The 23,712-nt window shown below is 32.7% G+C and overlaps 2 protein-coding genes across 15 annotated transcripts in view; both read right to left on the reverse strand.

Annotated features, from left to right (window-relative positions):
* LOC143232015 (uncharacterized) overlaps nt 1-5,384 on the reverse strand; it is a 65,081-nt gene extending 59,697 nt beyond the window's left edge. For 7 of the 10 annotated variants that reach the window (XR_013017334.1, XM_076466986.1, XM_076466989.1 and 4 more), the window contains exon 1: nt 5,248-5,356. The gene's annotated coding sequence lies outside the window, so the exon portion shown is untranslated. Of the gene's footprint in view, nt 1-5,247 lie in introns of all 10 variants that reach the window. The other 3 variants (XM_076466990.1, XM_076466984.1, XM_076466992.1) reach the window with 2 other exon arrangements.
* A 5,710-nt stretch (nt 5,385-11,094) lies between these two features.
* Nucleotides 11,095-23,712, reverse strand: part of LOC143232016 (ankyrin repeat and fibronectin type-III domain-containing protein 1-like) — a 196,293-nt gene continuing 183,675 nt past the window's right edge. For 4 of the 5 annotated variants that reach the window (XM_076467000.1, XM_076466996.1, XM_076466997.1 and 1 more), the window contains 8 exons: nt 19,849-19,981; nt 18,695-18,808; nt 18,331-18,561; nt 17,456-17,622; nt 15,543-15,695; nt 14,914-15,101; nt 14,428-14,528; nt 11,095-13,410 (listed from right to left, as the gene is read on the reverse strand). In XM_076467000.1, coding sequence (XP_076323115.1) covers nt 12,226-13,410; nt 14,428-14,528; nt 14,914-15,101; nt 15,543-15,695; nt 17,456-17,622; nt 18,331-18,561; nt 18,695-18,808; nt 19,849-19,981 — 2,272 coding nt within the window. In that variant the 3' untranslated portion in view covers nt 11,095-12,225. The remainder of the gene's footprint in view (nt 13,411-14,427; nt 14,529-14,913; nt 15,102-15,542; nt 15,696-17,455; nt 17,623-18,330; nt 18,562-18,694; nt 18,809-19,848; nt 19,982-23,712) is intronic. The other variant, XM_076466998.1, reaches the window with a different exon arrangement.

The following is a 23,712-nucleotide window of genomic DNA, read 5'->3' on the forward strand; positions in this document are numbered from 1 at the left end:
ACAAAATGTTTAAAATTACATACAAACTTAAGGAAAAATGTTGTAATCACACTGATTTCAAACTTTAAACACCATTACTGTCATATGTACCAGTAGTACATTACACCCTTTCAACATCATTTCTTGAGGCAATTGATAAATTATAGTAGCAAGTTCAAGATATTAAGTTTTCAAAATATGTAACTATGTAAATATGTAATAATTACAAAATATGTAAGTGTGAATACATTACATTAATAAACATTATAAACAAAGGTATTAATTTACATTGGAAGTGCTGGTATGAAAATCCTACATGTCAGGTAATATATTATTGGGAACCTAATGTATTATCTCTAATGTTGTGTGCTTTCTGATATGTCAGGTAATATATGATTATGAACCTAATGTATTATCTCTAATGTAGTGTGCTTTCTGATATGTCAGGTAATATATGATTATGCACCTAATGTATTATCTCTAATGTAGTGTGCTTTCTGATATGTCAGGTAATATATGATTATGCACCTAATGTAACATGTTTTCTAATGTGATGTCAGGTGAAATTTGTTATTGAATTTTACTTCACACAACTAAAAATTAAGTTATTTAAATCCAGGCAATGCAGTTGCAGTTAGGTGCAAAAGTCACCAACAAAGAATTTATGAGTGGATTATAAAACCCACTCACAAGACAGTTGTAATATAAACACAAAATAACCTCTATTACAAGTTATTGATCAATTCCTCCAATCAAAACTTTTAAAAGTGGCTTGAAATAATTCATAAAGAAAACTATCACTTTTCATTTTGAATACTGGTATATATGTTAATCAAACATGTATGTATGTTTACTAATACAATATTGAACAAGTTATCCATTAAAGTAATACAAGGAATTTCCTCAGTCAGTTTTTATTATACAACTGTGATAATACAACTTCCATTAGCAGTTCAACTATATATTTTACTAGTCTTACTAAACCTTCAATAAAATAAATGCTTTTCACATTTTGTCTGTTTTCAACATTGCATTAATTATGTAGAATGTATGTTTCAATTTTAGAATGTTATTTTGATAATTATATAATTCTTAAAGCAAAGTTGTAAAACTTTAAGGATGTTTTAATTTGTCCACAAATTGACAGAATTCATCAAGATTATAACCTGCATTCCGTTCTGTGAGCTACTTCAACGTAAAACAAATCCTGATTTTTGATGATGAGGTTAAATTAACCTGAAGATGACCTAAGAAGGTCAAAACCTTGTTTTCTACTTTATTTTAATAAAAGTTTTAACACCAATACCAGCCATCTTTAGATACAAATGTTGATTTTATCACATCTCCAAATTAAGAGTTTTAGTATTTGATTGTGATTATCAATAATTGATCCAGTGTATGTACATATATATATTTATTACACTTTTACTTTACAAACGAGACTGCAATAATTCATTCCACTTTTATCCTAGATTTTGGTAGGATACATTCTTTTGCTCTAGCCACACGCAATGATAGGATGTATTGTAGACTGTTGCCAAGCCAATGTATAGTTTGTTTACAATTCTAACCATTTTTTAACATGTTGTCAGTTTGACTTGAGCAAACCTATTTATGTATTGGTTTATGCATTATGTAATACATACTACAAAGGATACTAGGGTTTTTTTACTACAAATTCAATTATTAAATAGAATTATATATTGTTTCAACCCTTTTGCAACAGGCTTGGTATAATATACACAAGTTCGTCTACACATTTGTACATGTTAAGTATTTGTACCATAACTTTTGATACAGCATGTGTATCTTCACATCACTGGGTAGCTTTTTAGTAAAGATTACAAGCATTTAGTATTCAAAACAATCAGATTTTTTTAATGAAATATTTTTACTAAAAATTTGTGAAAATAAGTGTTTCATTACTAGTGCAAAGTGATTTCATGTTATGATTAAAAAACTACTCTTCATCACCAAAGTCTCAAATATTACTTGTGTAATCTCTAAAACATCCTAAATACATTTCAAATATTTTCTACAAGACTACATATTTTATGTTATTTTCTATTCTCTAACTATGTAGGGTCTGTCACTTAACCAACCATGTAACAATTATAAAAAAATTAGGAAATATAAATTATTCGTGCTAGAATGACATTATAACATCAAAATACAAATGTTTAGTCTAAGTAGCTTATATCTCATAATGCTATATATATATGAACATACACATTTTATTTTTTATTTTATTGACCTTCCAGTCATGCCTACCTAACATAATGTAGCTTGCATTGATGCGATGCATATGCTTTCAGATTGCATATCCAATAATATAAAATTGACCTTTAATATTCCCTGTCTTGGCTATAATTTAGTGGATGAGTACTTTGTAATATATTGTTTGTTTTTTGAATTTTGCACAAAGCTACACAAGGGTTGTCTGTGCTAGCCGTTCCTAATTTAGCAGTGTAAGACTGGAGGGAAAGTAGCTAGTCATCACCACCCACCACCAACTCTTGGGCTACTCTTTTACCAACAAATAGTGGGATTGACCATCACATTATAACACCTCCATGGCTGAAAGGACAAGCATGTTTGGTGTGATAGGAATTTGAAACTGCAACTCTCAGATTACAAGTCGAGCACCTTAATCACCTGGTCATGCCAGGCCTTGTAATGTATAGTCATGTTTCAATTATTATACATTATATACGAATGTATATAGATCAATACTATTTAGAACAAAATAGTTATTTTTCTTAAAATATAGAACAATAAATCAAAAAGCAAAGCAAACAATTATCTTTCCCACTACGACCTTTATAAACAACTGTTGCTGGATATAGGTTGTCTTAAAATTTCACATGTAGACGATATAAAATTTGTTGTAGGTTTTACATATACAGGGTGGCCCGTAAGTCCCTACCCATCCATATGTTATTATGTTATATTCAATAATACTAATGATGAGTTGAAGGCAGCTGTTACTGCAGCATTTGGAATAACCCCCTGCAATTTTCTCACAGAACATGGTGTCGCATAATATTATGCAGCGAGAATGAGGGACAGCACACAAACACACTGGATACATAAGATATATGGATGGGTAGGGACTTATGGGCCACCATGTACAGTAAAATAACCAAACAATTGTATATAACTACACTGATACCATAGAATTCCATTATAATTTACTTTCCTCAGTAACTAAGGTATTTTTAGATTTTATAAAATACGAAACTTTGAGCAGACTAAACACACAAACTACCTCCTTGAAAATTTGTATCGAAAGAATATGGAAGCCTTTTCAAATATTAAAATGGCTGAGAAAACTGCCCTAGGGACATTCTAAGCTGTTGATTGGTTATTCACATGTCATATACTGTAGTTAAAGTATATGAGACTATTTTTAAAAACAGAAAGAGTTGAAAGGAGCGACGGTGTTTGATTCAGTATATAAGCAATATCTTTGTAATATAAAAGTTTCTTATTTTACGTTCTAGCTTGATAATATTTGTAATCTGAGTTCCTGATTTGTACAAAATTATAGACTTTGTATTTTGACATCACAAATATTTAATTTTAAACAGTGCCGTATTTCAACATTCCACGTGACTTGCTAATTTTTATACATGTATGTGTTAAGAAATTAACTCATATAATATTAAAGTTTGAATTACAATATAGAATTCGATTCCAAACTTATTGACAGATGTATAAAATAGTAGTTCAATAAAATTTTGAATGTAAATCAACAAATGCAATAACATGACCTTTGAACTCTGATCCAATACAAAAGTTTTGTTTGTGTGTTTTCAAGTACCAAATGCCTCAAATCTAATGAAACCACTGAGACCAAAGTATGACATTAAGTTTGATCGACTGTTTAGAATTAAACACAAACTTACACAATGGGATATCTGTACTCTGCCCACCACAGGTATTGAAACCCAGTTTCTAGTGACGCGAGTCTTCAAACTTACCATTACGCCACCCAAGCATTAAGAATGCTATCATTTGATGTATCACTGATACTTATTAGTCTAGCCAATTTGAACCAACATCCTGTTGTTGATTTTAACATTCACTTGCTGGTAACTGCTATATGGTAGGAAAAAGGAATAGCAATCATCATAATGTTTTTTAAGTTGATTTACAAATAGTAGGAGTACAGTTGCCTTGAAATAAATAATGCAAACTCAGTGTGTAATAGTACTGTATACGTTTTCTATTTTTTATGTGGTGTACACAATAATCAGTATTTTATTTATGGGATATTTATATATTCCCAACCACAGTTTCTCACTCACACACTTCAGTGGTTGGGAAATGTAGTTCTCTAGGACACCTTAAAATTTTATTTGTCTTAGACAGCCAGTACATTTTAAACTTCTGTGCATTTTTAAGCATATTTTTGAATAATATTGCACTCCCCAGGAAGTTACACCCTTCAGAACGGAAACCAGTTCCTCAACTTATTTCGTGCCATTTTTTCATGTTAAATCTAAAACACAGAATTAACATGCTAAGAAGTATTTTAATAATAAAATATAAAATAATTACTTAATCAGTGGGTACAACCCATTATCCATATGAAGTAAATATTGTCGTGAATGCCAGACATTCATTTTGTTCCAGATCATATGGCATAAACTGGTGGTTTAAGAATGAAAAGTTATATCATAGATTAAAATTAAAGCACAATACAGACAAGCACTTGTCCTACTAACAGTAGAAGTCGATATAAGTAGTATTTTACTGTCTTGTACACTTAAAATCAAATACTGGTTTAACTTTTTATTTAGTTTTAACTTAAGAACAAATACTGCTACTGAGTACTTGTACTAATACTAATGATATTATTATTATTGAAATTTTAGTGATGACGTATAGCATTAGGACAGCAGAATTTTCTTACTTGAACAATTATAATTTTAAAATAAACTTACAAGATGCTGTAAGCCTACTCTGAAAATGTACAATTTCACTAGGTTTACACAGAAGTAAGACCAATGCTGTTAAAACTAGTAAAACTACGTAAGAGGTCAAGTATGTGCTCTCTAATTGGCCCCCATAGAAAAAGACCAAAGCAAGGCTTAATAACTCTCGCAGCAGGCTTAGCAAAAAAAAAAAAACGCTCAACTTTTATAGCGGTATAGCAAAAATGTCGTCCTAAAGGTTAGAGGTAATTTAAGGTTATTGTAATTCATTACTCTTCACAGTGTTTAACAGTAATATTATCACAAACACAGGAATAGTTTTTCCTACCTAAACAAATAATATCACCCATGCTGATATTCAAAAACAAATGTCACGGCCATTATAAGAACATACTAACATCGATACCATCCCACAATTCCATTCAAATATATTTGAGAGACCTCTTCTCACTCAGCATTTTCATAAAATAAAAAACAAAATAACAAAAAAAATCAGAAATAAAATAAATTGAATGGCAATATTGAAATAACTATCTTAATGTAATGTTATTTTCAGTTTATTAAAATAAAACGGTAATGATATTTGAAAATTCATGTTGTTGACAATATATATTTGAAGATTGGTGGTTTGCTGTTGTCCTTTCTAAATATAGTATATAAATATTGTTATCACGAAAGTTCGAAAATATGTTTAGTTTGAAACAAATAAACAAAAAAAGAGTATTTAAAAAATTATACGTTTATTTTAAATGAATATGAGCGAATAGTGTAAAATAGACTAGAATGAAAACACTACAATGTTAAAAGACTCATATAGCCTTTTAAAAGTCGTGACTGCTTGTTTGGATTTTCTTATGTAGTGATTGTTGTTTGTCATAAAGTACAAAGTCACATAAGGGGCTATCAGGACTCTTCCAACCACAGGTATGGAAATCCGGTTTCTAAGTGTATAAGTCCACGAACATGCCACTGCGCCACTGGGGGCATACGTGGCGGTAACTTTCATAGATCTCATACTGTTTCTTCGTTATGCATTTAAGGATTTACAATATTGAAATAAAGGCATAAAACATTTTAATACTATAAATCAACTAAGACTATTGTTAAAGTAGTTGTATATATACATAAGCTTGATAAGAAACAAACTGAAGATGATTATTAACATTTCACATTTTATTCACTATATCTATAACAGCAAAAAAGAACCTCAAAACAAGTTTAAAAACATCAATACCTACTAGACATTTATTGATAACTAAACGTAACTACATGCCATTCAGTTTGTTTTCTTTGTCCTTTGCAAGATGAATCGTTTGTATAATAGTGGATTTGCTGCATTGTTCCTACTGATCAAACTATGGGAATGAATATTTAGAACAATGTTCATAGTCTACTTATACGAAATGTAAGATGGGAAATATTATCGATATTATCCGCATTTTATTTGCGAAATATTTAGGTGTTAGGTTTCTAACATGCAGAACAATTTGTATTTTAGAAACTCACATTTTAAATTCCTCTCGGTGGACTCGGCAGATAACCAAATGTGGCTTTGCTATAAGAAAAAAAACACACACACATACATTCTAAAACAAAAATCATGTCTGTTAATTATGCTTAAAACTGGTTTCAGGCTATGAAAACTCCAATAGAATGTCATTGAGGCAGAAATTAATAAAATAGAGCTTTCTCAATATATTGAGCTAAATCAACAGTCTTTTACAGAGGGTGGCTATATGACATTAAAACTGGCATGTTTCATGAATCATATCCTTTTTGCAAAATGATTATATTACGTTAAACTTAATTTTTGATATGATTTTAGTGCATCAGTTTGCTGTCAGTAAATTTGCCTTCTATTCAGAGCATTTCTACATAATTTTCTTGTGTTATATAAATTTATCATATTAAAAAATACTCTCGTATGTACGCTATGCATATTCATATAATAGAATACATGCTATTACTATGGTTTCACCAACACTTCTCTCGTTTCCACTTGTTTTCAAAGTAAATATATTATTTGCATATGATGGTATAAAGGTATTGTGTTTTTCATACTATATTTGTCTATTTTGTACGAACTATCAGGGAAAAACGTGAAGGATTTTTTTTAAAGTCCATAGAAAATTTTGTGGAAGAGCCCATAATAGTGAATTTCATAAATAAGTCGAATACAATTCATCACTTTTTATTACCAACAGTTTGAGCAATAAGAAATACCAGCGATGAGTAAAAAATATGTAAAATGTCAATTATAATATTGATTATAAAGTAGTGATAACGATTTTTTAAAAATAACTATAAAGCAATAAACAACGGACACTCTTTGTTAAATGGTCGAGTAGATATATATTTATGAAAAACAACTGTAAGAATATGATAATCAAATATTTTTATATGAAACGGCTAAAATCGCTGTTGTCATAGCGACATTGATGCAAGTATAAGTTTTCAACGAAACATCTACTTTATAATTATTTTAAAATTTTCACTTGGTCGTAGTCCCCACCATCTGGAGTGCTTAGGATAATTGCACCAATTCTACACCTTTCTCCAATTGTAGAAACAATGTTGGTTATTTTCTTAAATTTAAGTAAGTTTTTCTTCTAAAAAAATCTAAAACGAAGCCAGTTAGTAATAGAAATTTGTGGTATACACTTAATGTACACAAATGTTTTTTTTTTTTTTACATAATCACAAGATGTGTGATTAAATTGTTATTTGCTCCCAAAAAAAGATCTTCTATCGGGTATTGACTTATGCTATTTCTTTTATACTGATGTGGTCCCCTGGTGAGGCCAGAGGCAAGTTTACGAGCTTACAGTACCGAAATCCGATGATCGAATCCCCTGTTCAATAGAGTAATTGAGTAGCTTTGCAATAAAATAAGCTACTGCTAGTGTTGGGACAATTGCAGTCAAATTCTTTATTAGGCCAATACGCATATTGCCTAGACTTTACGAAAATTTGAGGGCCTACGAAAACTATGGGTCCATGAAAAATTTTCTTTAAAATTAATCTTAGAGGGCCAAAAAATAATGAGCATGAAAACATAAAAACTCATTTTAACTGTAAAAAACTTTATTACATCTTTAAACTATACGATATATTTCTGTATATACGCATTAGTTTGTGTACTCACATTCACATAAATATAACCCGATAATTAACTACAGTGTATTAACACACAAAACCAGCAAGTATACATTATACGCATATAAATACTTAAATTTTCAAACCAGAATTTATAATTCGTCTAACGTTTGATTTAAATTATATGGTTGGCAGGGTCTACAAACAAAACATTGCGCAAAACTGCTTGAGGCCTATCTGCACTATCCGTCTCTAATTTTTAAGTGATAAACTAAAGGGAAGACAGCTAGTTAACACTACCCACCGCCAACTCTTGGGTTATTATTTTGCCGACGAATAATGGGACTCGCTGACACATTATAACGACAAAGTAGCTAAAAGGGCGAGTGTATTTAATGAAAGGATTTAAGCTCTCGGTCCGGTGATTGTGAGTTGAGTGTTTTAACCATTAACTCGTGCCAGTTCGTTTATAAAACAGAAGAAAATCATTGGCGAGTTCTGATACTATAAACGTAAGTGCAGATTGAAATGTAAATGGTAGAATGAGACGGCAGACGAAATACAGGTTCATTTTCTAGTTCTTGATGATGGTAATTAATATTTATTTATTTGCGAAAACTATCTTAGTGTCAAAGGAAGCTAATTTTTTATGTGAAACCCAAGTTAACTATTTCCGTCATGTCTCTTTGCAAGTTTTTGACACCCTATGCATTTATTTGATTTTTGTCAATTTGTCATTAGTTTGACTATTGAAAAAGGAAAAAACGACCAAAAAGACACGCTTTTTGAGACCAAAACGAAGTTTTAGTGACGAAATTTTTGAAGTGAATTTTTAAAACGCTTAAAATTAATGTACAGTTCCTACTTTTTTCTTATATTTATATTTTGAAACTTCACTTATTTTGCAAGCAACCTACTGTATCACTAAATCATTCGTTCATTTTTATTTTTAATTTGAACATTTTCCCTTGATAAACATGATAAATTACTAAACGTCCTTCTTTAATTTTATTTCTTTTAGTTTTGTTTCTTAATTTTACGTACTTTAATATTCACACCATCCTCATCTTTTCTTTAAACCTAAACCTCATTCATTGTGTTATCTGAGTGATATATCAAGAACTTTATAGGACGAAATAACAATGAGCATAATGAAAACAACAGAAATCAAAACACCCCCCCCAAGAAAAAAATTCAGACGATTCAAGGAAAATAATTCAAAAAGTTTTTGAATTTGCTTTATACTTTTATTGTTTGTTTTTCTCTATCAAAGACTGATTTAAATATGCGTCTAATTAGATTTACAGGTCAGTAGTTATATGTAAACAGAAAATTTCCAAGATGACATGACTTAGATTTTTCTCCATACCTATTTGTTTTTTTAATTTTGCGCAAAACTACACGACGGCTATCTGCTGTAGCCGTCCCTAATTTAGCAGGTGGATAAGGCACTCGACTCGTATTCTGAGGGTCGCGGGATCGAATCCACGTTCCACCAAAAACGCTCGCCATTTCAGCCGTGAGGACGTTATAATGTGACGGTCAATCCCACTATTCGTTGGTAATAAAGTAGTCCAAGAGTTAGCGGTAGGTAGTGATGACTAGCTGCCTTTCCTCTAGTCTTACACTGCTAAATAAGGGATGGATGGTGCAAATAGCCCTCGAGTAGCTTTGCGCGAAATTCAAAACAAGCCAAACCGTTAAGAAGTAAAGTAAATGTGAATAAGTTAAATAAGGCAAAAAAAAGAGAGAAAAAACTGAGAAAATTTGATTTGTTTTCATTCGTGTTGCTGTTTGCTCCGAATGGAACTAGTATCAAATTTGCCCAACGTTTTTCTTATTCATTTTATTTTTACAGGGTTTGTTCTCTTGTATAACTTAGTTATTTTTAATATCACATCTCTATATGCTGATCACTTTATTGTAATTTAGTTGATGTTGTACATATAAAAGGTTTTGATCAGATAGCACCACCCTTTCTTTTGATTATTTTACGAAACTAACTAAAAATAAGTTTTCATCTCAAGTGAAACCCAAATCCCATCTGCTATTCAAAGCTAAAAATAACAAATGCAGCTACAGTTTTCTCGTTTTGAATTTCTACCTACTCAGAGACCTTTAACCATCACTTCTGACCTAAATGCTGTGAATACAAATAGGACATTAAATCTATGAAAACCTTTAAATAAACAATATTTATATATGAACCAAGGAGAAGAACAACAATTTTACCACTTTTAGACTGATGAGTTCTATTACTTTGGAAGAGATATGAAACTCGCGTTTTTTAATGTGATGTAAGGGTAGCTAAATCTCTTTAGGGGTATGCTGTACAGACACGAAACTGGTGTTTTTAATGTGATGTAAGAGTAGTTAAATCTCTTCAGGAACATGTTATACAGACAAGAAATTGGTGTTTTTAATGTGATGTAAGAGTAGTTAAATCTTTTCAGGAACATGTTGTACAGACAAGAAACTGGTGTTTTTAATATGATGCAAGGGTAGTTAAATCTCTTCAGGAGCACGTTGTACAGACACAAAACTGGTGTTTTTAATATGATGTAAGGATTGTTAAATTTCTTCAGGAACATGTTGTACAGACACAAAACTGGCATTTTTAATATGATGTAAGGATTGTTAAATCTCTTCAGGAACATGTTGTACAAACACAAAACTGGTGTTTTTAATTTGATGTAAGGGTAGTTAAATCTCTTTAGGGGCATGTTGTACAGATACGAAACTGATATTTTGAATATGATGCAGGAGTTGTTAGAGTTATTTGGGAACATTTTAATATTTGGAATATCTCCAGATTACTCCAGATCTGGCCAAAAGTTCAGTCTTCCATAAAGAGAGAGCTATAATGTTATTCTACCCATTTAATTTGGATGAAGTCAGTAAGATGAATATATACAGCGTGTGGTGGTACAGCAACAAAATATAAGTAAATAACGTAGCCTCAGTTTCCTTACCAAAGAGATAGTAATACCAACAGTGTGTGTATGTGCTGTTGAGATTACTAATCACAAACGTAAACACTTAGCTTTTGATCGTAAAACCCAGGAAAACACAGTCTATATACATGATGCATGTTTTATTAAATATATATATATACCTATACGGTAACACAATGGTGCTGCAAGAATAGTTTAACAAAGCTTTATATACAATTGCAGCTATAATGCAACTAATAAACACATTTTTACTTCTAGTAAACCTGTACACGTTATATCTTCATATACAGACCACTCTGGGGATATGTAGATGTTTACAACGTATTGTTGGATTTATTTTTCTTTGTTAGGTATCGTCACGTATAAGATCGGGTAGAATTACTAAATTATTTATTCTATGGATACTTTTGCTAATGAATAAGTTAAAGTGCACCTTTAAATGTCAATGCTGCTAACCAGCATCATAGGTTTCAACTATATTCTACAAGGTTTAAAATTCTGATACTAAGAAAGAGAATTGCATCTATGGTCAAAGTGATTATATTAGGATTAATCTTACATCTCATCATAGATGATAATCTGGCAGTTTTGGCAATTGGCTGCTTCCTCGTTTTATGAATCTTCAGTAAACAATCAAATAGTTAACATTAAAAACATAAATTAGTATGCCATTTAGGCTAACAACTTAAGTAATCGACAACCTTTCCTGAAAGCAATCCGGTATAAAGATAAAAAAAAATCGTGTATATTGTTTTAAGAACACTTCAAGTAACAACAAAAGGTAAGTAACAAAATATATAAAAATGCAGACTCTCAAACACCTGTATGTACCACATATATTGAATGCTTTGAATTTCAGTATTTTGATGTTTTAAATACTAAAGTTGTAATTCATTGTTTTTTTTTTTATAAATGCAACATTCCATTGAAAACATCGCCTGGATTCCTAGCTTGTCTGATTTATTTTCTAAGTTATGCGAGGTTTAAATAGCGATGTCAAGTGTTTGACACTATATATACTAATGACAAAGCAATACCGATATTAAAGAAAAATGACTGTTAGTCTGAGGTATCTCTGCATCTACGTCCGAGCGAATGAAAAACTAAATCACATTTCAAGTGCAGGAATTAGGTATAACAGATCTTCTGGCACAGTACAAGTCCACCTGATGATTTATATACATATACAACATCATTATGATAATAACCGTTATTCAAAGCTCATTTCATGTTTGATAATACTTCATTCAAGTGAGTTATTGTTTTGAAGAATCCGTAATGTCACTTTTTATACGTACAAAGAGCTTCCCTTTGGTCCACGGATTTTGTAAGCTTAGTGGTTGAAAGTCATCACTTAGACAGCGCTCTCTTGTGCCTAGTACTGCAGTTAGACAGAAGTTTTTTAGTTGAGCTGCAGCATAAATTGGTCCTCCTCGACCTTTTAAAATAACAGCCATATTAAGCTGTTTGACAACAAGATCGACTATTTCTCGTGCTGTGGTGTGTGGGGAGACATGTAGTTTGACACTTGTGCCACTAGGTAAGCCACTTTCATAAGCTATGTAAATTCGCAATATATCTGGCTGTGCGGTGCTTGGATTCGAACCATTAGATGAGTTAGAGTTTGATGAAGACGGTCTTTTGAAGAAATCGCTGTCTGACGTTTCTTCTTCACTGACAGAATTATTCTGGCAAGGTTGAGTCCCTTCACCAATGCTACAAGCACTGTCTTTTGAATATACGCTAGTTTTCTCTGAAGCTTCTTCGTCTGCCTGGACACCATCTGCCTCATGAGATGATAACGACCTGATACTGTCAGTTATACTACTCCGCAAACTTTCATTATTGGATAGCACTATGCAGTCTGGGAGGTCAAGTAGCCATTCTTGGTTTTGTTCCTTTTCTTCATTTTCATCCACAGTTTCCTTGTGCGATGAGTCGGGATGAGGGGTTATGGTTACACAATCTTCCTTAAAGTCTACTTCCACAGTATTTGCAACTAAATTAACACTGGTGTCTTTAGGAGAATATAAGTCTGCAGAATCATTCATGTCTGTTTCTGGTTTGGAGTTGTTCTTTAGCAAGCGAGAGGTAGACGCACTTCGGCGAATTTCTTTGTAACGACATTCCGTGCTTTCCAAGCTTGATGAAGATACTATTTTTAAAGAGGTATCAGGTGATAGCTTACATTCTTCTCTTCCGTAACTGAAAAGATTTTGCACAGAGGACTGCTGAGGGGAAGACTGTGGAGAAGGGGGCCCTATATCTTGGATCAATATATGATCCAGAGAAATACCACAGTTGGACTGCTTATCCCTAGCAAAGGTTAACACGTCCATGATCCACCGCATGGCTCGCCAAGTGTTATCCACTTGAATTTGGAACTCCTGCAGCTGATTTAGTCGGTGTTTTGCCAGTGTTATCTCTGATGACGAAAATGCCTACATAACATACAGAAATATACAGCTACATCAACTTTAAATTATGTAAAACGTTGCGCTAAAACATCTTTATCGTGAATACGCTTTTCCCAGTAGGCTTTAAGATAGTGATTCAGAAATAAAATAAATCGTATTTTTACAAGACATTCGACTTATTTACGAAATAAAAGTATTTATATTATTTTTTACAAGGAAGTTGCAGCTAGATCAGTCGTATTTCTAATTATTTTTATTTCAGGGGACATAGAGTTAGTTCGGAAACAGAAAAATTAACACTTTCATGTGATGGAATTCACAATGTAGAGAATTTAAAAATCTGAAAAAAACTATATCCTAAATGGGGGCTACTAAGTGGCCTTCCCAGTAGCGCAGCGGTATGTCTACGGACTTACAACGCAAGTAATATGTCTACGGACTTACAATGCAAGTAACCCGTGATGGGTAGAGCAGAGATAGTTCTTTGTGTAGCTTTGTGCTTAACTACAAACCACAACAACTGGCTGCTAAGTGAGGCATAGCTTTCCAATGTGTCAGTCCGTCGCTCCCCCGTCACCTCAGAAGATAAGTCCCTCAAATAGACATCTCTTTGTAGTAAGCTACAAAATATACTGTTGTATGGAAAACAGGTAAAACATACTCGGTAACACACTGATTTATTAACAGAAAAGGACCTCAATGTATAAGCCGACTCCTAACTTATCATTATTTGAACATGATGATGATGACGAGTCCCTATCATCTCGAAGCACTTTGTATTTTGTGTGAGCGCGACTTAAGGAAACATTGTGATACTTAGATTAGAATCTAACTATATAAAAGTTCAAATGTTGGTCGCCAATACATTTATACGTTGCTTCAGGGTCATGATACTACATTATTAGAATATTTTAAAACAAATGAAAAAACACTCTTATTCTTACAAAAAGGGTGATATTATTTTGTGACTTGGGGTATTCATTACATATATGTCATATATTGGTTTCTATACACAGAAAATCCAATTTTCAAAAGGTATACCTCTCGTTGGGCATGTTGTGCAAGCATGGTGTCCATTTCGAGGATTGAGGAGAGACGAGAGTAGCGAGCAATAAAGCTGGAATTGTACGTCTTCATGTGAACTGGAAACACAGGTAACAAGCGTGAATTTTAATTAAACATTATAAAATATGTGCTTTCTAATGAAATGAGCTTTTAAAGAAATTTCTGGTAGTAATTTTAACAAGTGAAAACATCTAAAATAAAAAGAGTTTACCACGTAAAATAATCTTGACATCAAACTTAAAAATAAATAAAAGTAAAATAATACTGAATTACTTCATCTCGATTTTACTGTAAACCGAGTAATGGTGTCCAAGATATCGCATCATATGATGATTCAAACCAGATGAAATATTTCTAAGTTGTGAACTTTATACATATAGAGAAAAACAAAATTGAAACGAAACACAAAGTGGTTTCGCGGTATCGTTCTTGAAAATCTTACGTATGTGTTTTAAAACTTACTCATTTCAAAGATCTGCACGGGAAGGGGAATACAGTCAGCGCGAGATGTCAACTCATCAGACTGTCCAGGTACGGAACAAACGGAATCAAGAGGAGGCATCATGAGCACGAAAGAAACGTCTGGACTCAATTCAATCACTTCTGCTTCGTAGATTCTGTATAGACGTTTCAGCATTACAAAAAAGTGCCTAAAACAAAGTCCATTATACTCTAATAACTTTGAGTTATGTATTTACGAAACAAAATATAGAAAAATATAACCATTTAATCAGCTTACTATTTAACAGTAACCGATATTTTACAACCTGCAGGGAATTAAAGGGAATTTGTAATGGATTTTCTTACAAGTAAGAATTAACCAATGCTTTATTTTTAAAATGTTATCAACTAAACAATAAGTTTATGTAATGTTTTACTTCACAAAAATACAACACTTTGCATTATAAATATTCCACCAACTGATAAACGTCCACTATTTGAACTCAAGTTGCCTAGCTCCACCAAATTTGTATCTCTTACATATACTAAAATGGAACTATTTACAGCGCTAAAATTAAGATACAATGATTATTATCTGTAGGACACAACACGTCATGAGAGATTAGGCGATTGTGGTCAATGAAATGTACCTGTGGGCACCAATCTGATCAGCTGGGATACTGTAGTGGGAACATAGGTTCTTAACTGCAGACGTCAAAAGCTTTTGAAAGCGTTGTTGGACCGTTGTTGGAGAACCTGACTGTTCGTCATTGGCTAAGACTTGCAACCATTCCCATTCTTCTCTGTGAATAAAAATGTACATTTATTTTGTATTTCTTCTAACGACACTTACTGCTGTTTAAAATTGATAAAACAAAATAAGAAATCACATACATTGGAAATTTATAAAGTTTAGCTATTAAATACTGTTCTAAAAGGTTTTTCCAATAAATTATCGCTTAAGCTTTTCGCTTCAGTAGTTTTGATTTTATTTTGGGTATTAAGTGCCAAAGCTTATACCTCAGACTGCGCGTTAATCAGCTTTCACATCTGGTACTGATGTCTTGCTGAAAAAACAACAACCTTATATCAGTTGAGCCGAAAAACTACAAGAAACAACAGGCTAATACAGAGGGTTGAGTAAGTTATGTTAAAATAATTATGAATATACAAATCAAAACGTCGTGTGATAACCACGCTGACATAAAGTTGTGGTGAGACAACATAGATCTATATTTTGACATTGTTTGGCGGTTGGTAGGTAGCATGATGCAACTGAAAATTTATCACTTTGGGAAGGTAACTAACAACTCTTTTCGACGCAAAATATTTACACACCTAGATCGCAAAAATATATTCAAATCAGGGATTTATGTCTTTTAAGACATGGATATCCTTTTCACTTAATGCCATTAGAAACTAAAAGAATACAGGTCAATTTGAGGTGCAAGAACTATCCAGAAAAAGAACTTTAACAAGTCGTACTCTGCCATAGTACACCATTTTGTAACAAGTGAGAATTCGAGAACACAAAGGCCAGTGACAACAGCCATCTACTTGTTTCACGTAGTAGTACACAACATAATTATGAAAGATCTTGGCCCCCAAAAAAGCAAAACATATCACGTATTTCTCGACATGTTTGTCCATCCTTTGTATACATCAAACAGCCAGAGAATAGAACGAGTATTTATGCCATTCCATACAAAGACAAACTGGTCAAGTTGCTGCACGCATCGTCTTTGGATTTCTTTCCGATAAGATGGTCTGGCATGTCCATGTGGTTAGGATGTTCGACTCACAAACAGAAAGTCGCGGGTTCGAGTCCCCATGACAACAGATATACTCGACCTTTTGTCCGTGGGGATGTTATTATGTCAGGTCAATTCTACTATTCCTTTGTAAAAACGTAGTCCAAGAGTTGGCTTTGGGTGGTAGTGACTAGCTGTCTTCTATCTAGTTTTACATTGCTAAATTAGGGACGGCTAACGCAGAAATCTCTTGTGTAGCTTTGCGGGAAATCAAAAAGTAACAAAATTATCCGATCGGACTTTTGAAACGAGCGATGGGAAACCATAGACGTTATATAATAAGAAGAAAAGTGTGTTTTAGACATGAGAGTCTTACAATCTTGAATCAAATTACGAGTAGAGCGCCCTAACCACCTAACCATACCAAGCTTCTTACGATGAAGCTTTTTGTAATGGTTTTTGGTTTTCAATGTCGCGGAAAGCAACTCGAGGGCTATCTGCGCTAGCCGTCCCTAATTTAGCAGTGTAAGACTAGAGGGAAGGCAGCTAGTCATCATCACCCACCGCCAATTCTTGGGGTGGTCTTTTACCAACGAATAGTGGGATTGAACGTCACATTATAACGCTTCACGGATGAAAGAGCGAGCATGTTTGGTGGGACGGGGAATCGAACCTGCGACCCTCGGATTACGAGTCGCACGCCTTAACCCACCTGGCTATGCCGAGCTCTCACAGAATATCTGCTTTTATTAAGTGAGATTTAACTTAAATACGATTTAATGTGTCAAGATTAATACTTAATAAAAGCATACTTTGCTACATGAGGATTTTCCCTAATCCGGCAGAAAGGCAAGACATTGGGAGCTTTCCACGGTACGAGCACTCGAATAACATCAACAGAACTTTTCAGTTTTACATAGCCCAGATATAATCCACGTGACAAACGAAGACAACTGACTTCATTGTAAGTAATTATCTCCTGAAAGTTGAAAAGAAATAATAATAATGTAAATCAGGAAAATACTGGAATATCAAAAATTAAAATAAGATAAATTTTATTAATTTGTTTTAAATTTTTAAATATTGTTGATCAACATGAAAATAGATTGAATCGAATAAAAAGTTGAAAACGTAATATAAACATCTGCAAAAAGTTAAAACAAATTTTCTTGTTTAAACATTATTACTACTTCTTTGACATGCACATATAATTCGGCCTTACTTTGATACAGTATAATATTATTGCGCGTGCATTCACGTTCTTGAAGTACTGGTGGAGATAGTGCATGAGATACGTTACTAATTGTCGGTAAAACGAAATTATCTTAAAATGCTTCATTAATTAATTTATTCATCCTACTTTTTTGAGTTCAAATGATTTATACTCCTCAAGCTGGTTGAAATACTTCTATCAATTCATATAAAAAGTACAGTGAGTTTAAAAAAAACGAATCGACATCAAACAGACTGTTCTAAGAACGAGCTTAAATAAATTCACCTCATTTTGTTTATTTTACTTTCAAGAAGCGAAACACCCTGTAACTATTTGGTGTTATCGGGGCTCAACAAATATGTTTTATGAATGTACTTGTAAACTAAAAATGCTCTAATACAAAACTTGACATTTATTTTTTTTTTTTAATTGTCTTATTCTTGTAAGAATGGTTAACTCCACGGCACAACCTACCTGAAGAGATGAGAGTAACTGTTCGCTAACAGATGGCGCTTCACCATAATCACTAGTATTGACGGATGGAAGTGTGCGCTGAATTTTTGATAACGGAAGCCATCTAACTGACAAGTTCTTTTGACTTTTGAGATCGCTGACATATCTAACGGTCGTTATGACAAGAGTTCCTTCAGTATCCTTAAACGGCTTGTAAAACAGCTGTCCAATGTCACGGGTACCTAATGCAGCCTAACAATATATTCACATATGTTTAAACGATTACAAAAACTATTTTACAGCTTATGCCAATAAGATATTAAGAGTCAACGAGAAACACTTCGAGTGTATTAGATAATTTAAAACCAAACTGATAGTCTCTAACCTGCATCTGTTCGATGGCTTGCAGTAATTTACTCCGAAAGTGAAGAGTTGAGGCACTGTGACTTTTTTCCATATCCTGTCGAAGAGTTTTGACATCTTCCCATGTACATGCAACCTGAAATTGTTGTCATGAAGGTCAATGTATAACATATTAACTAAGGTTTAAACTATTCTTTGTTTCTTCTAATACAAAGTTCGGAAAGGTTCATTTTTTAAAGTGAAAATGTAAAAGTATTCATATCAACTTTTCATGTTTCAAAGAGTGAGCCAGTCAGTGGTAAATTTAGGGACTTCCAATTCTAGAAGCTGAGGTTTGTATCCTCAATCGCGATGAATTAATTGTAGATAAGTCCAATGTGTATGTTTGCGCTAAAAGGATTTCAACGAGAAACTATACAATGCCGCAAATGAATGTATTTTATGTGAAACAGTTTATGCTGGTAATTTTAGGAAATAAATGCAATTTTATTTCTAATTTCTCAGGCGTCCATTGTATTTGATATATATATTTTTAGGGTTCTTACTTTCCAAAAATAAATAAGTTAATTAAATGCGCCAAAATGTTATTTTAGTTATGGATTCAAATGTCAATCATTGAAGTCTATAACATTTTTCTTTTAATTTTACACACAATTTTAAAAATTAATTAACAATAAACATTGATACAACGTTTGGTACATTTTTTATTGTTTATTTAATGGCGAAATGTAAAATTTTAGTATAAACTAAGATATAAGCTTTCTAAAATGTAGAAATATATTACATGGATGATAACATTTTAATAATCCTCTAAATTGTATTTAGAGATAAATAAATACAAACGTTCTATTTTATAGAACGTTTAATAAACAATCTATAAAATAACTAAATGTTATTTTAGTTATGGATTCAAATGTCAATCATTGAAGTCTATAACATTTTTCTTTTACTTTTACACACAATTTTAAAAATTAATTAACAATAAACATTGATACAACGTTTGGTACATTTTTTATTGTTTATTTAATGGCGAAATGTAAAATTTTAGTATAAACTAAGATATAAGCTTTCTAAAATGTAGAAATATATTACATGGATGATAACATTTTAATAAGTAACTTACTAACAAAAATTATCTGAATCTGGTAAAAAATTGCCTTTTTAAATTTTCATTACCTTCATCAGCCAATGAAAGTGCGCATGAAGAAATGGGGGATAAGATTCATCAACTTCCAAGACAGGTATCATTTGTTCAGTTGTTACCAAGATTTTATCTTCGTGGTAGAAAAGACAAGCTAGATAAACTCCTCTGAAAGGTAAAAATTTTGTTGCTTTTAATCCACATTATAAGTATATAAGACAGATAAGTAGATTGTAACGGATTTAGCATTATGTATTTATTTTAATATCCATATTTGTTTCAGTTTTTATATATATATATATATATATAAATGCATGCAATTTATATTGTAGAAGCTCCGCTTGTTCTCTAAATTCGTAGATTCCCGAGTGTAAGAATCACCAATATATGTTTTACATTGTTGTTAACAGAACTTTCGAGAACTTCGCCTAAAGTTTATAAATCGACTCATCAAGAGACATTTAATATTTTTGGTTTACTGAAGTTTGTAAACTATAAACCTCAGAAGCTATAACTGTGATAAACGCATAATAATCGGAAAACTATAGATATTTGACGAGGAACGTTTAAAGATTTCGAACATTGTAAACCTTTAAACTTCAGAGAATTAACTTCGGACCTTAGTATTTCTACGAGGACATTAGATATTTTCGTCGGAGAAAAGTCTGCTTGTAAATGACGTGAGGCTAGCCATTAAACGAAGTGTAACAATATCAACTCAGAAGTATTTCGTTCATCTTGAACCATCTATAAAATATTCAGTTCAACACATGATAGAAGACTTAGCATTGTTTGTAAGTTTGTAAAACTTTTGTATATAAATCATTATTTGTAACAACCTTTATTATAAATTGTATTTTTGTTTGTATATGAAAATATATTTGCGTTAAGAAATAAAATTGCATGTATCAATCTTGTTGGCAAATATCATAAATTTGAGGCATATCGACATTTAATTAACTTCGAAATTAAAATTAAACTTTCTGGCTGTTTGAAATCGTAACACGTAAGATTGATAAATAAATTTATTGATGTATAAACAATCACATATTGCTTGATTTAAAAATATTTTATGGCTTAAAAACCTCCTATTTTCAATGATAAATAAATATGTGAGCTTGAATGACTTAATAGTTAGGGCGTTTGACTCATAAAAGCAGGTTGCAGGATCTAAATTTGGCGTTGAACATGCTCCCCTTTTCTTCAGCCTTTTCTTTCGTTGGTAAATAGCAGTCTGTGGTTTGACAATGAGTGTTGTCAATTGACTGCCTCTCCTGTGATCCTCAGATCAAAATTAGTGTAGGCGATGGATAACCTTAGCAGCCTTGCCATAAGCATACAAATTTCAGATTAATTTGTTAAGTTTAGAATTTTATTAATTATTTTTATTTAATATGTTTGGAAAACTTAAAGTACTGTAAATAATTATAAACTATAATTTTGCAAGCTAAACTGACGAGATCTAGCGAGTTGTTATTAACATTATATCCAAAAACATCACTATTAGTTCGAATAAGCAGCAGAGCAATCTAGTTACCATTAAGATATATATCCCCAGAATGCTTTATACACAAATTCGTATTACTGCTGAGGGTCCTGGGTGGCCAGGTGATTAGGGGGATCTATTCGTAATCTGAGGGTTGCGGGTTCGAATCCCCGTCGCAACAAACATGCTCGCTCTATCAGCCATAGGGACGTTATAATGTGATGGTCAATCCCACTATTCGTTGGTAAAAGAGTAGCCCAAGAGTTGGCGGTGGATGGTGATGACTAGCTGCCTTTCCTGTAGTCTTACACTGTTAAATTAGGGACGACTAGCGCAGATAGCCGTCAAGTAGCTTTGCGCGAAATTAAAAACAAAACAAACCAAACAATCTAGATAGCTTTCGGTGGCTCAGCGGTAAATCAACAGCCTAACGTTGTCAAAATTCGATACCATAATAGGCACAGCGCAGGTAGCTCATAGTGAAGCTTTGGGCTTAACAACGAGCAAACATGTCGTTCAGTTTCCGATTGAAATAGAGTACTGTACAAAATATATAATTTAATTTTATGTTTTTTATTTTGTTACATACACACACATAATGTCGCAAATAAGAATATAATGTTTATTTATATAAGCAATAACACATAAAGTTGAATACATTTGGTTTAATTACGTAATATTGAAGCTAATTCAAGGGTATTGGTTGCGATTTTTCTAATTCTAGGATTATCACAGGAAAATAAACAATAATTAAATAATGTATATTTATATCACAGGAAAGTAAAAAGCAGGCAAATAAGATTTGAAGATTCGTTACAAAGTAGAAACAAAAGACAACAGCAGTCGAGAACTGAGAACAGGATTAGAAAAGAAGTTACGAGTTAAACAACGTGATAATAATAATAATGAATATTTTTAATTAGAAAATGGAAGACGAGGTCATAAAGTATGATTATAGAATCTTTTCTTTAGATTATAATAGCGTATCCCCGCTGGTACAGCGATAAGGCTACGGATTTACAACGCTAAAATAAGGGGTTCGATTCCTCTCGGTGGACTCACCAGATAGCCCAATGTGGCTTTACTATAAAAAAACACAAATTAAAATAGCAAGTTAGAAAGGTGTAGGAAATTTAATTAGTTTAGACCGTGTGAGAACATTAGATAGCCAGACGTAACTGGAGGATCAATATTAATTGTTGGAAAGAGCATTGTCAAATGGTGAAAAGCTTCAGTCACGGATATAACCCTGTAAACAACATAAGACCTAAAAGTGGTAGATATAGACCCTGAGAAGAACGTGAGGAGGAAGTTATGAAAGCCATAAAACAGGTGAAAAATCAGGAGTTCATAATGTGTTCGCTGAACTGTGTAAGTTTAGATGGGAATAACTAATATAACAAGTAATAAGAATGATATAGACAGTGTGGAGAACACTGGATGACTGATTTGCGTTTTTATTATAGCAAAGCTACATCGGGCTATCTGATGAGCTACCGAGGGGAATCTAACCCCTGATTTGTAAATTCGTAGACTTACCGCTGTACTAGCTGTGGGCTGGATGACTGGAGTGGAATTGTTATCAGACCATTACACAAGAAAGGCAATACATAGTAGAACAATAATAATATTAGGATAAGTTTTCAAAGTGCAGCTGGTAAAGTTCTCACATTGGCCCGGCATGGCTAGGTGGGTTAAGGCGTTCGACTCGTAATCTGAGGGTCGCGGGTTCGAATCCCGGTCGCACCAAACATGCTCGCCCTTTCAGCTGTGAGAGCGTTGTAATGTGACGATCAATCCCACTATTCGTTGGTAAAAGAGTAGCCCAAGAGTTGGCAGTGGGCGGTGGTTGGTGATAACTAGCTGCCTTCCCTCTAGTCTTACACTGCTAAATTAAGGACGGCTAGCACAGATAGCCCTCGTGTAGCTTTGCGCGAAATTAAAAAAAAAAATTCTCACAAGTGTTCTATTGAGCAAAAATTCAGGCACCACGGAGAAGTTTCAAGTTAAAGAGAGTCTGTTGCGATCAGACATGCGCAATCAGACAGATAATAGAAAAGAAATTTGAGTTGGTGTAAGATCTATATATCTGCTACGTTGACTTCAAACAAACGTTTTTCATTATAGAGAGAAGGGTTTGTGTTCAAAACTATGGAGTACCACATAATAGGAGAATTAATCTGGTCGATACCTGTTACAACCACTGCAAGATTACTTTATTAACTCCAGCTACACCATTGCCCAACAAAAAAAAAAAAAAACTAACAGGTTATGATGTAAAACTACCATAGAAGGATGTTACACGTTGTTTGGAACAGTTTTCAAAATGAATGACAAGATATTTCTTTTGCTGCGCATTATAAATATAGTTGTAACTGTAACGACTACCAGCCATCATAAACCATAGTATGAA

The sequence above is a fragment of the Tachypleus tridentatus genome, chromosome 11 (genome assembly GCF_004210375.1).
Source record: "Tachypleus tridentatus isolate NWPU-2018 chromosome 11, ASM421037v1, whole genome shotgun sequence".
NCBI classification, from domain to species: Eukaryota; Metazoa; Arthropoda; class Merostomata; order Xiphosura; family Limulidae; genus Tachypleus; species Tachypleus tridentatus.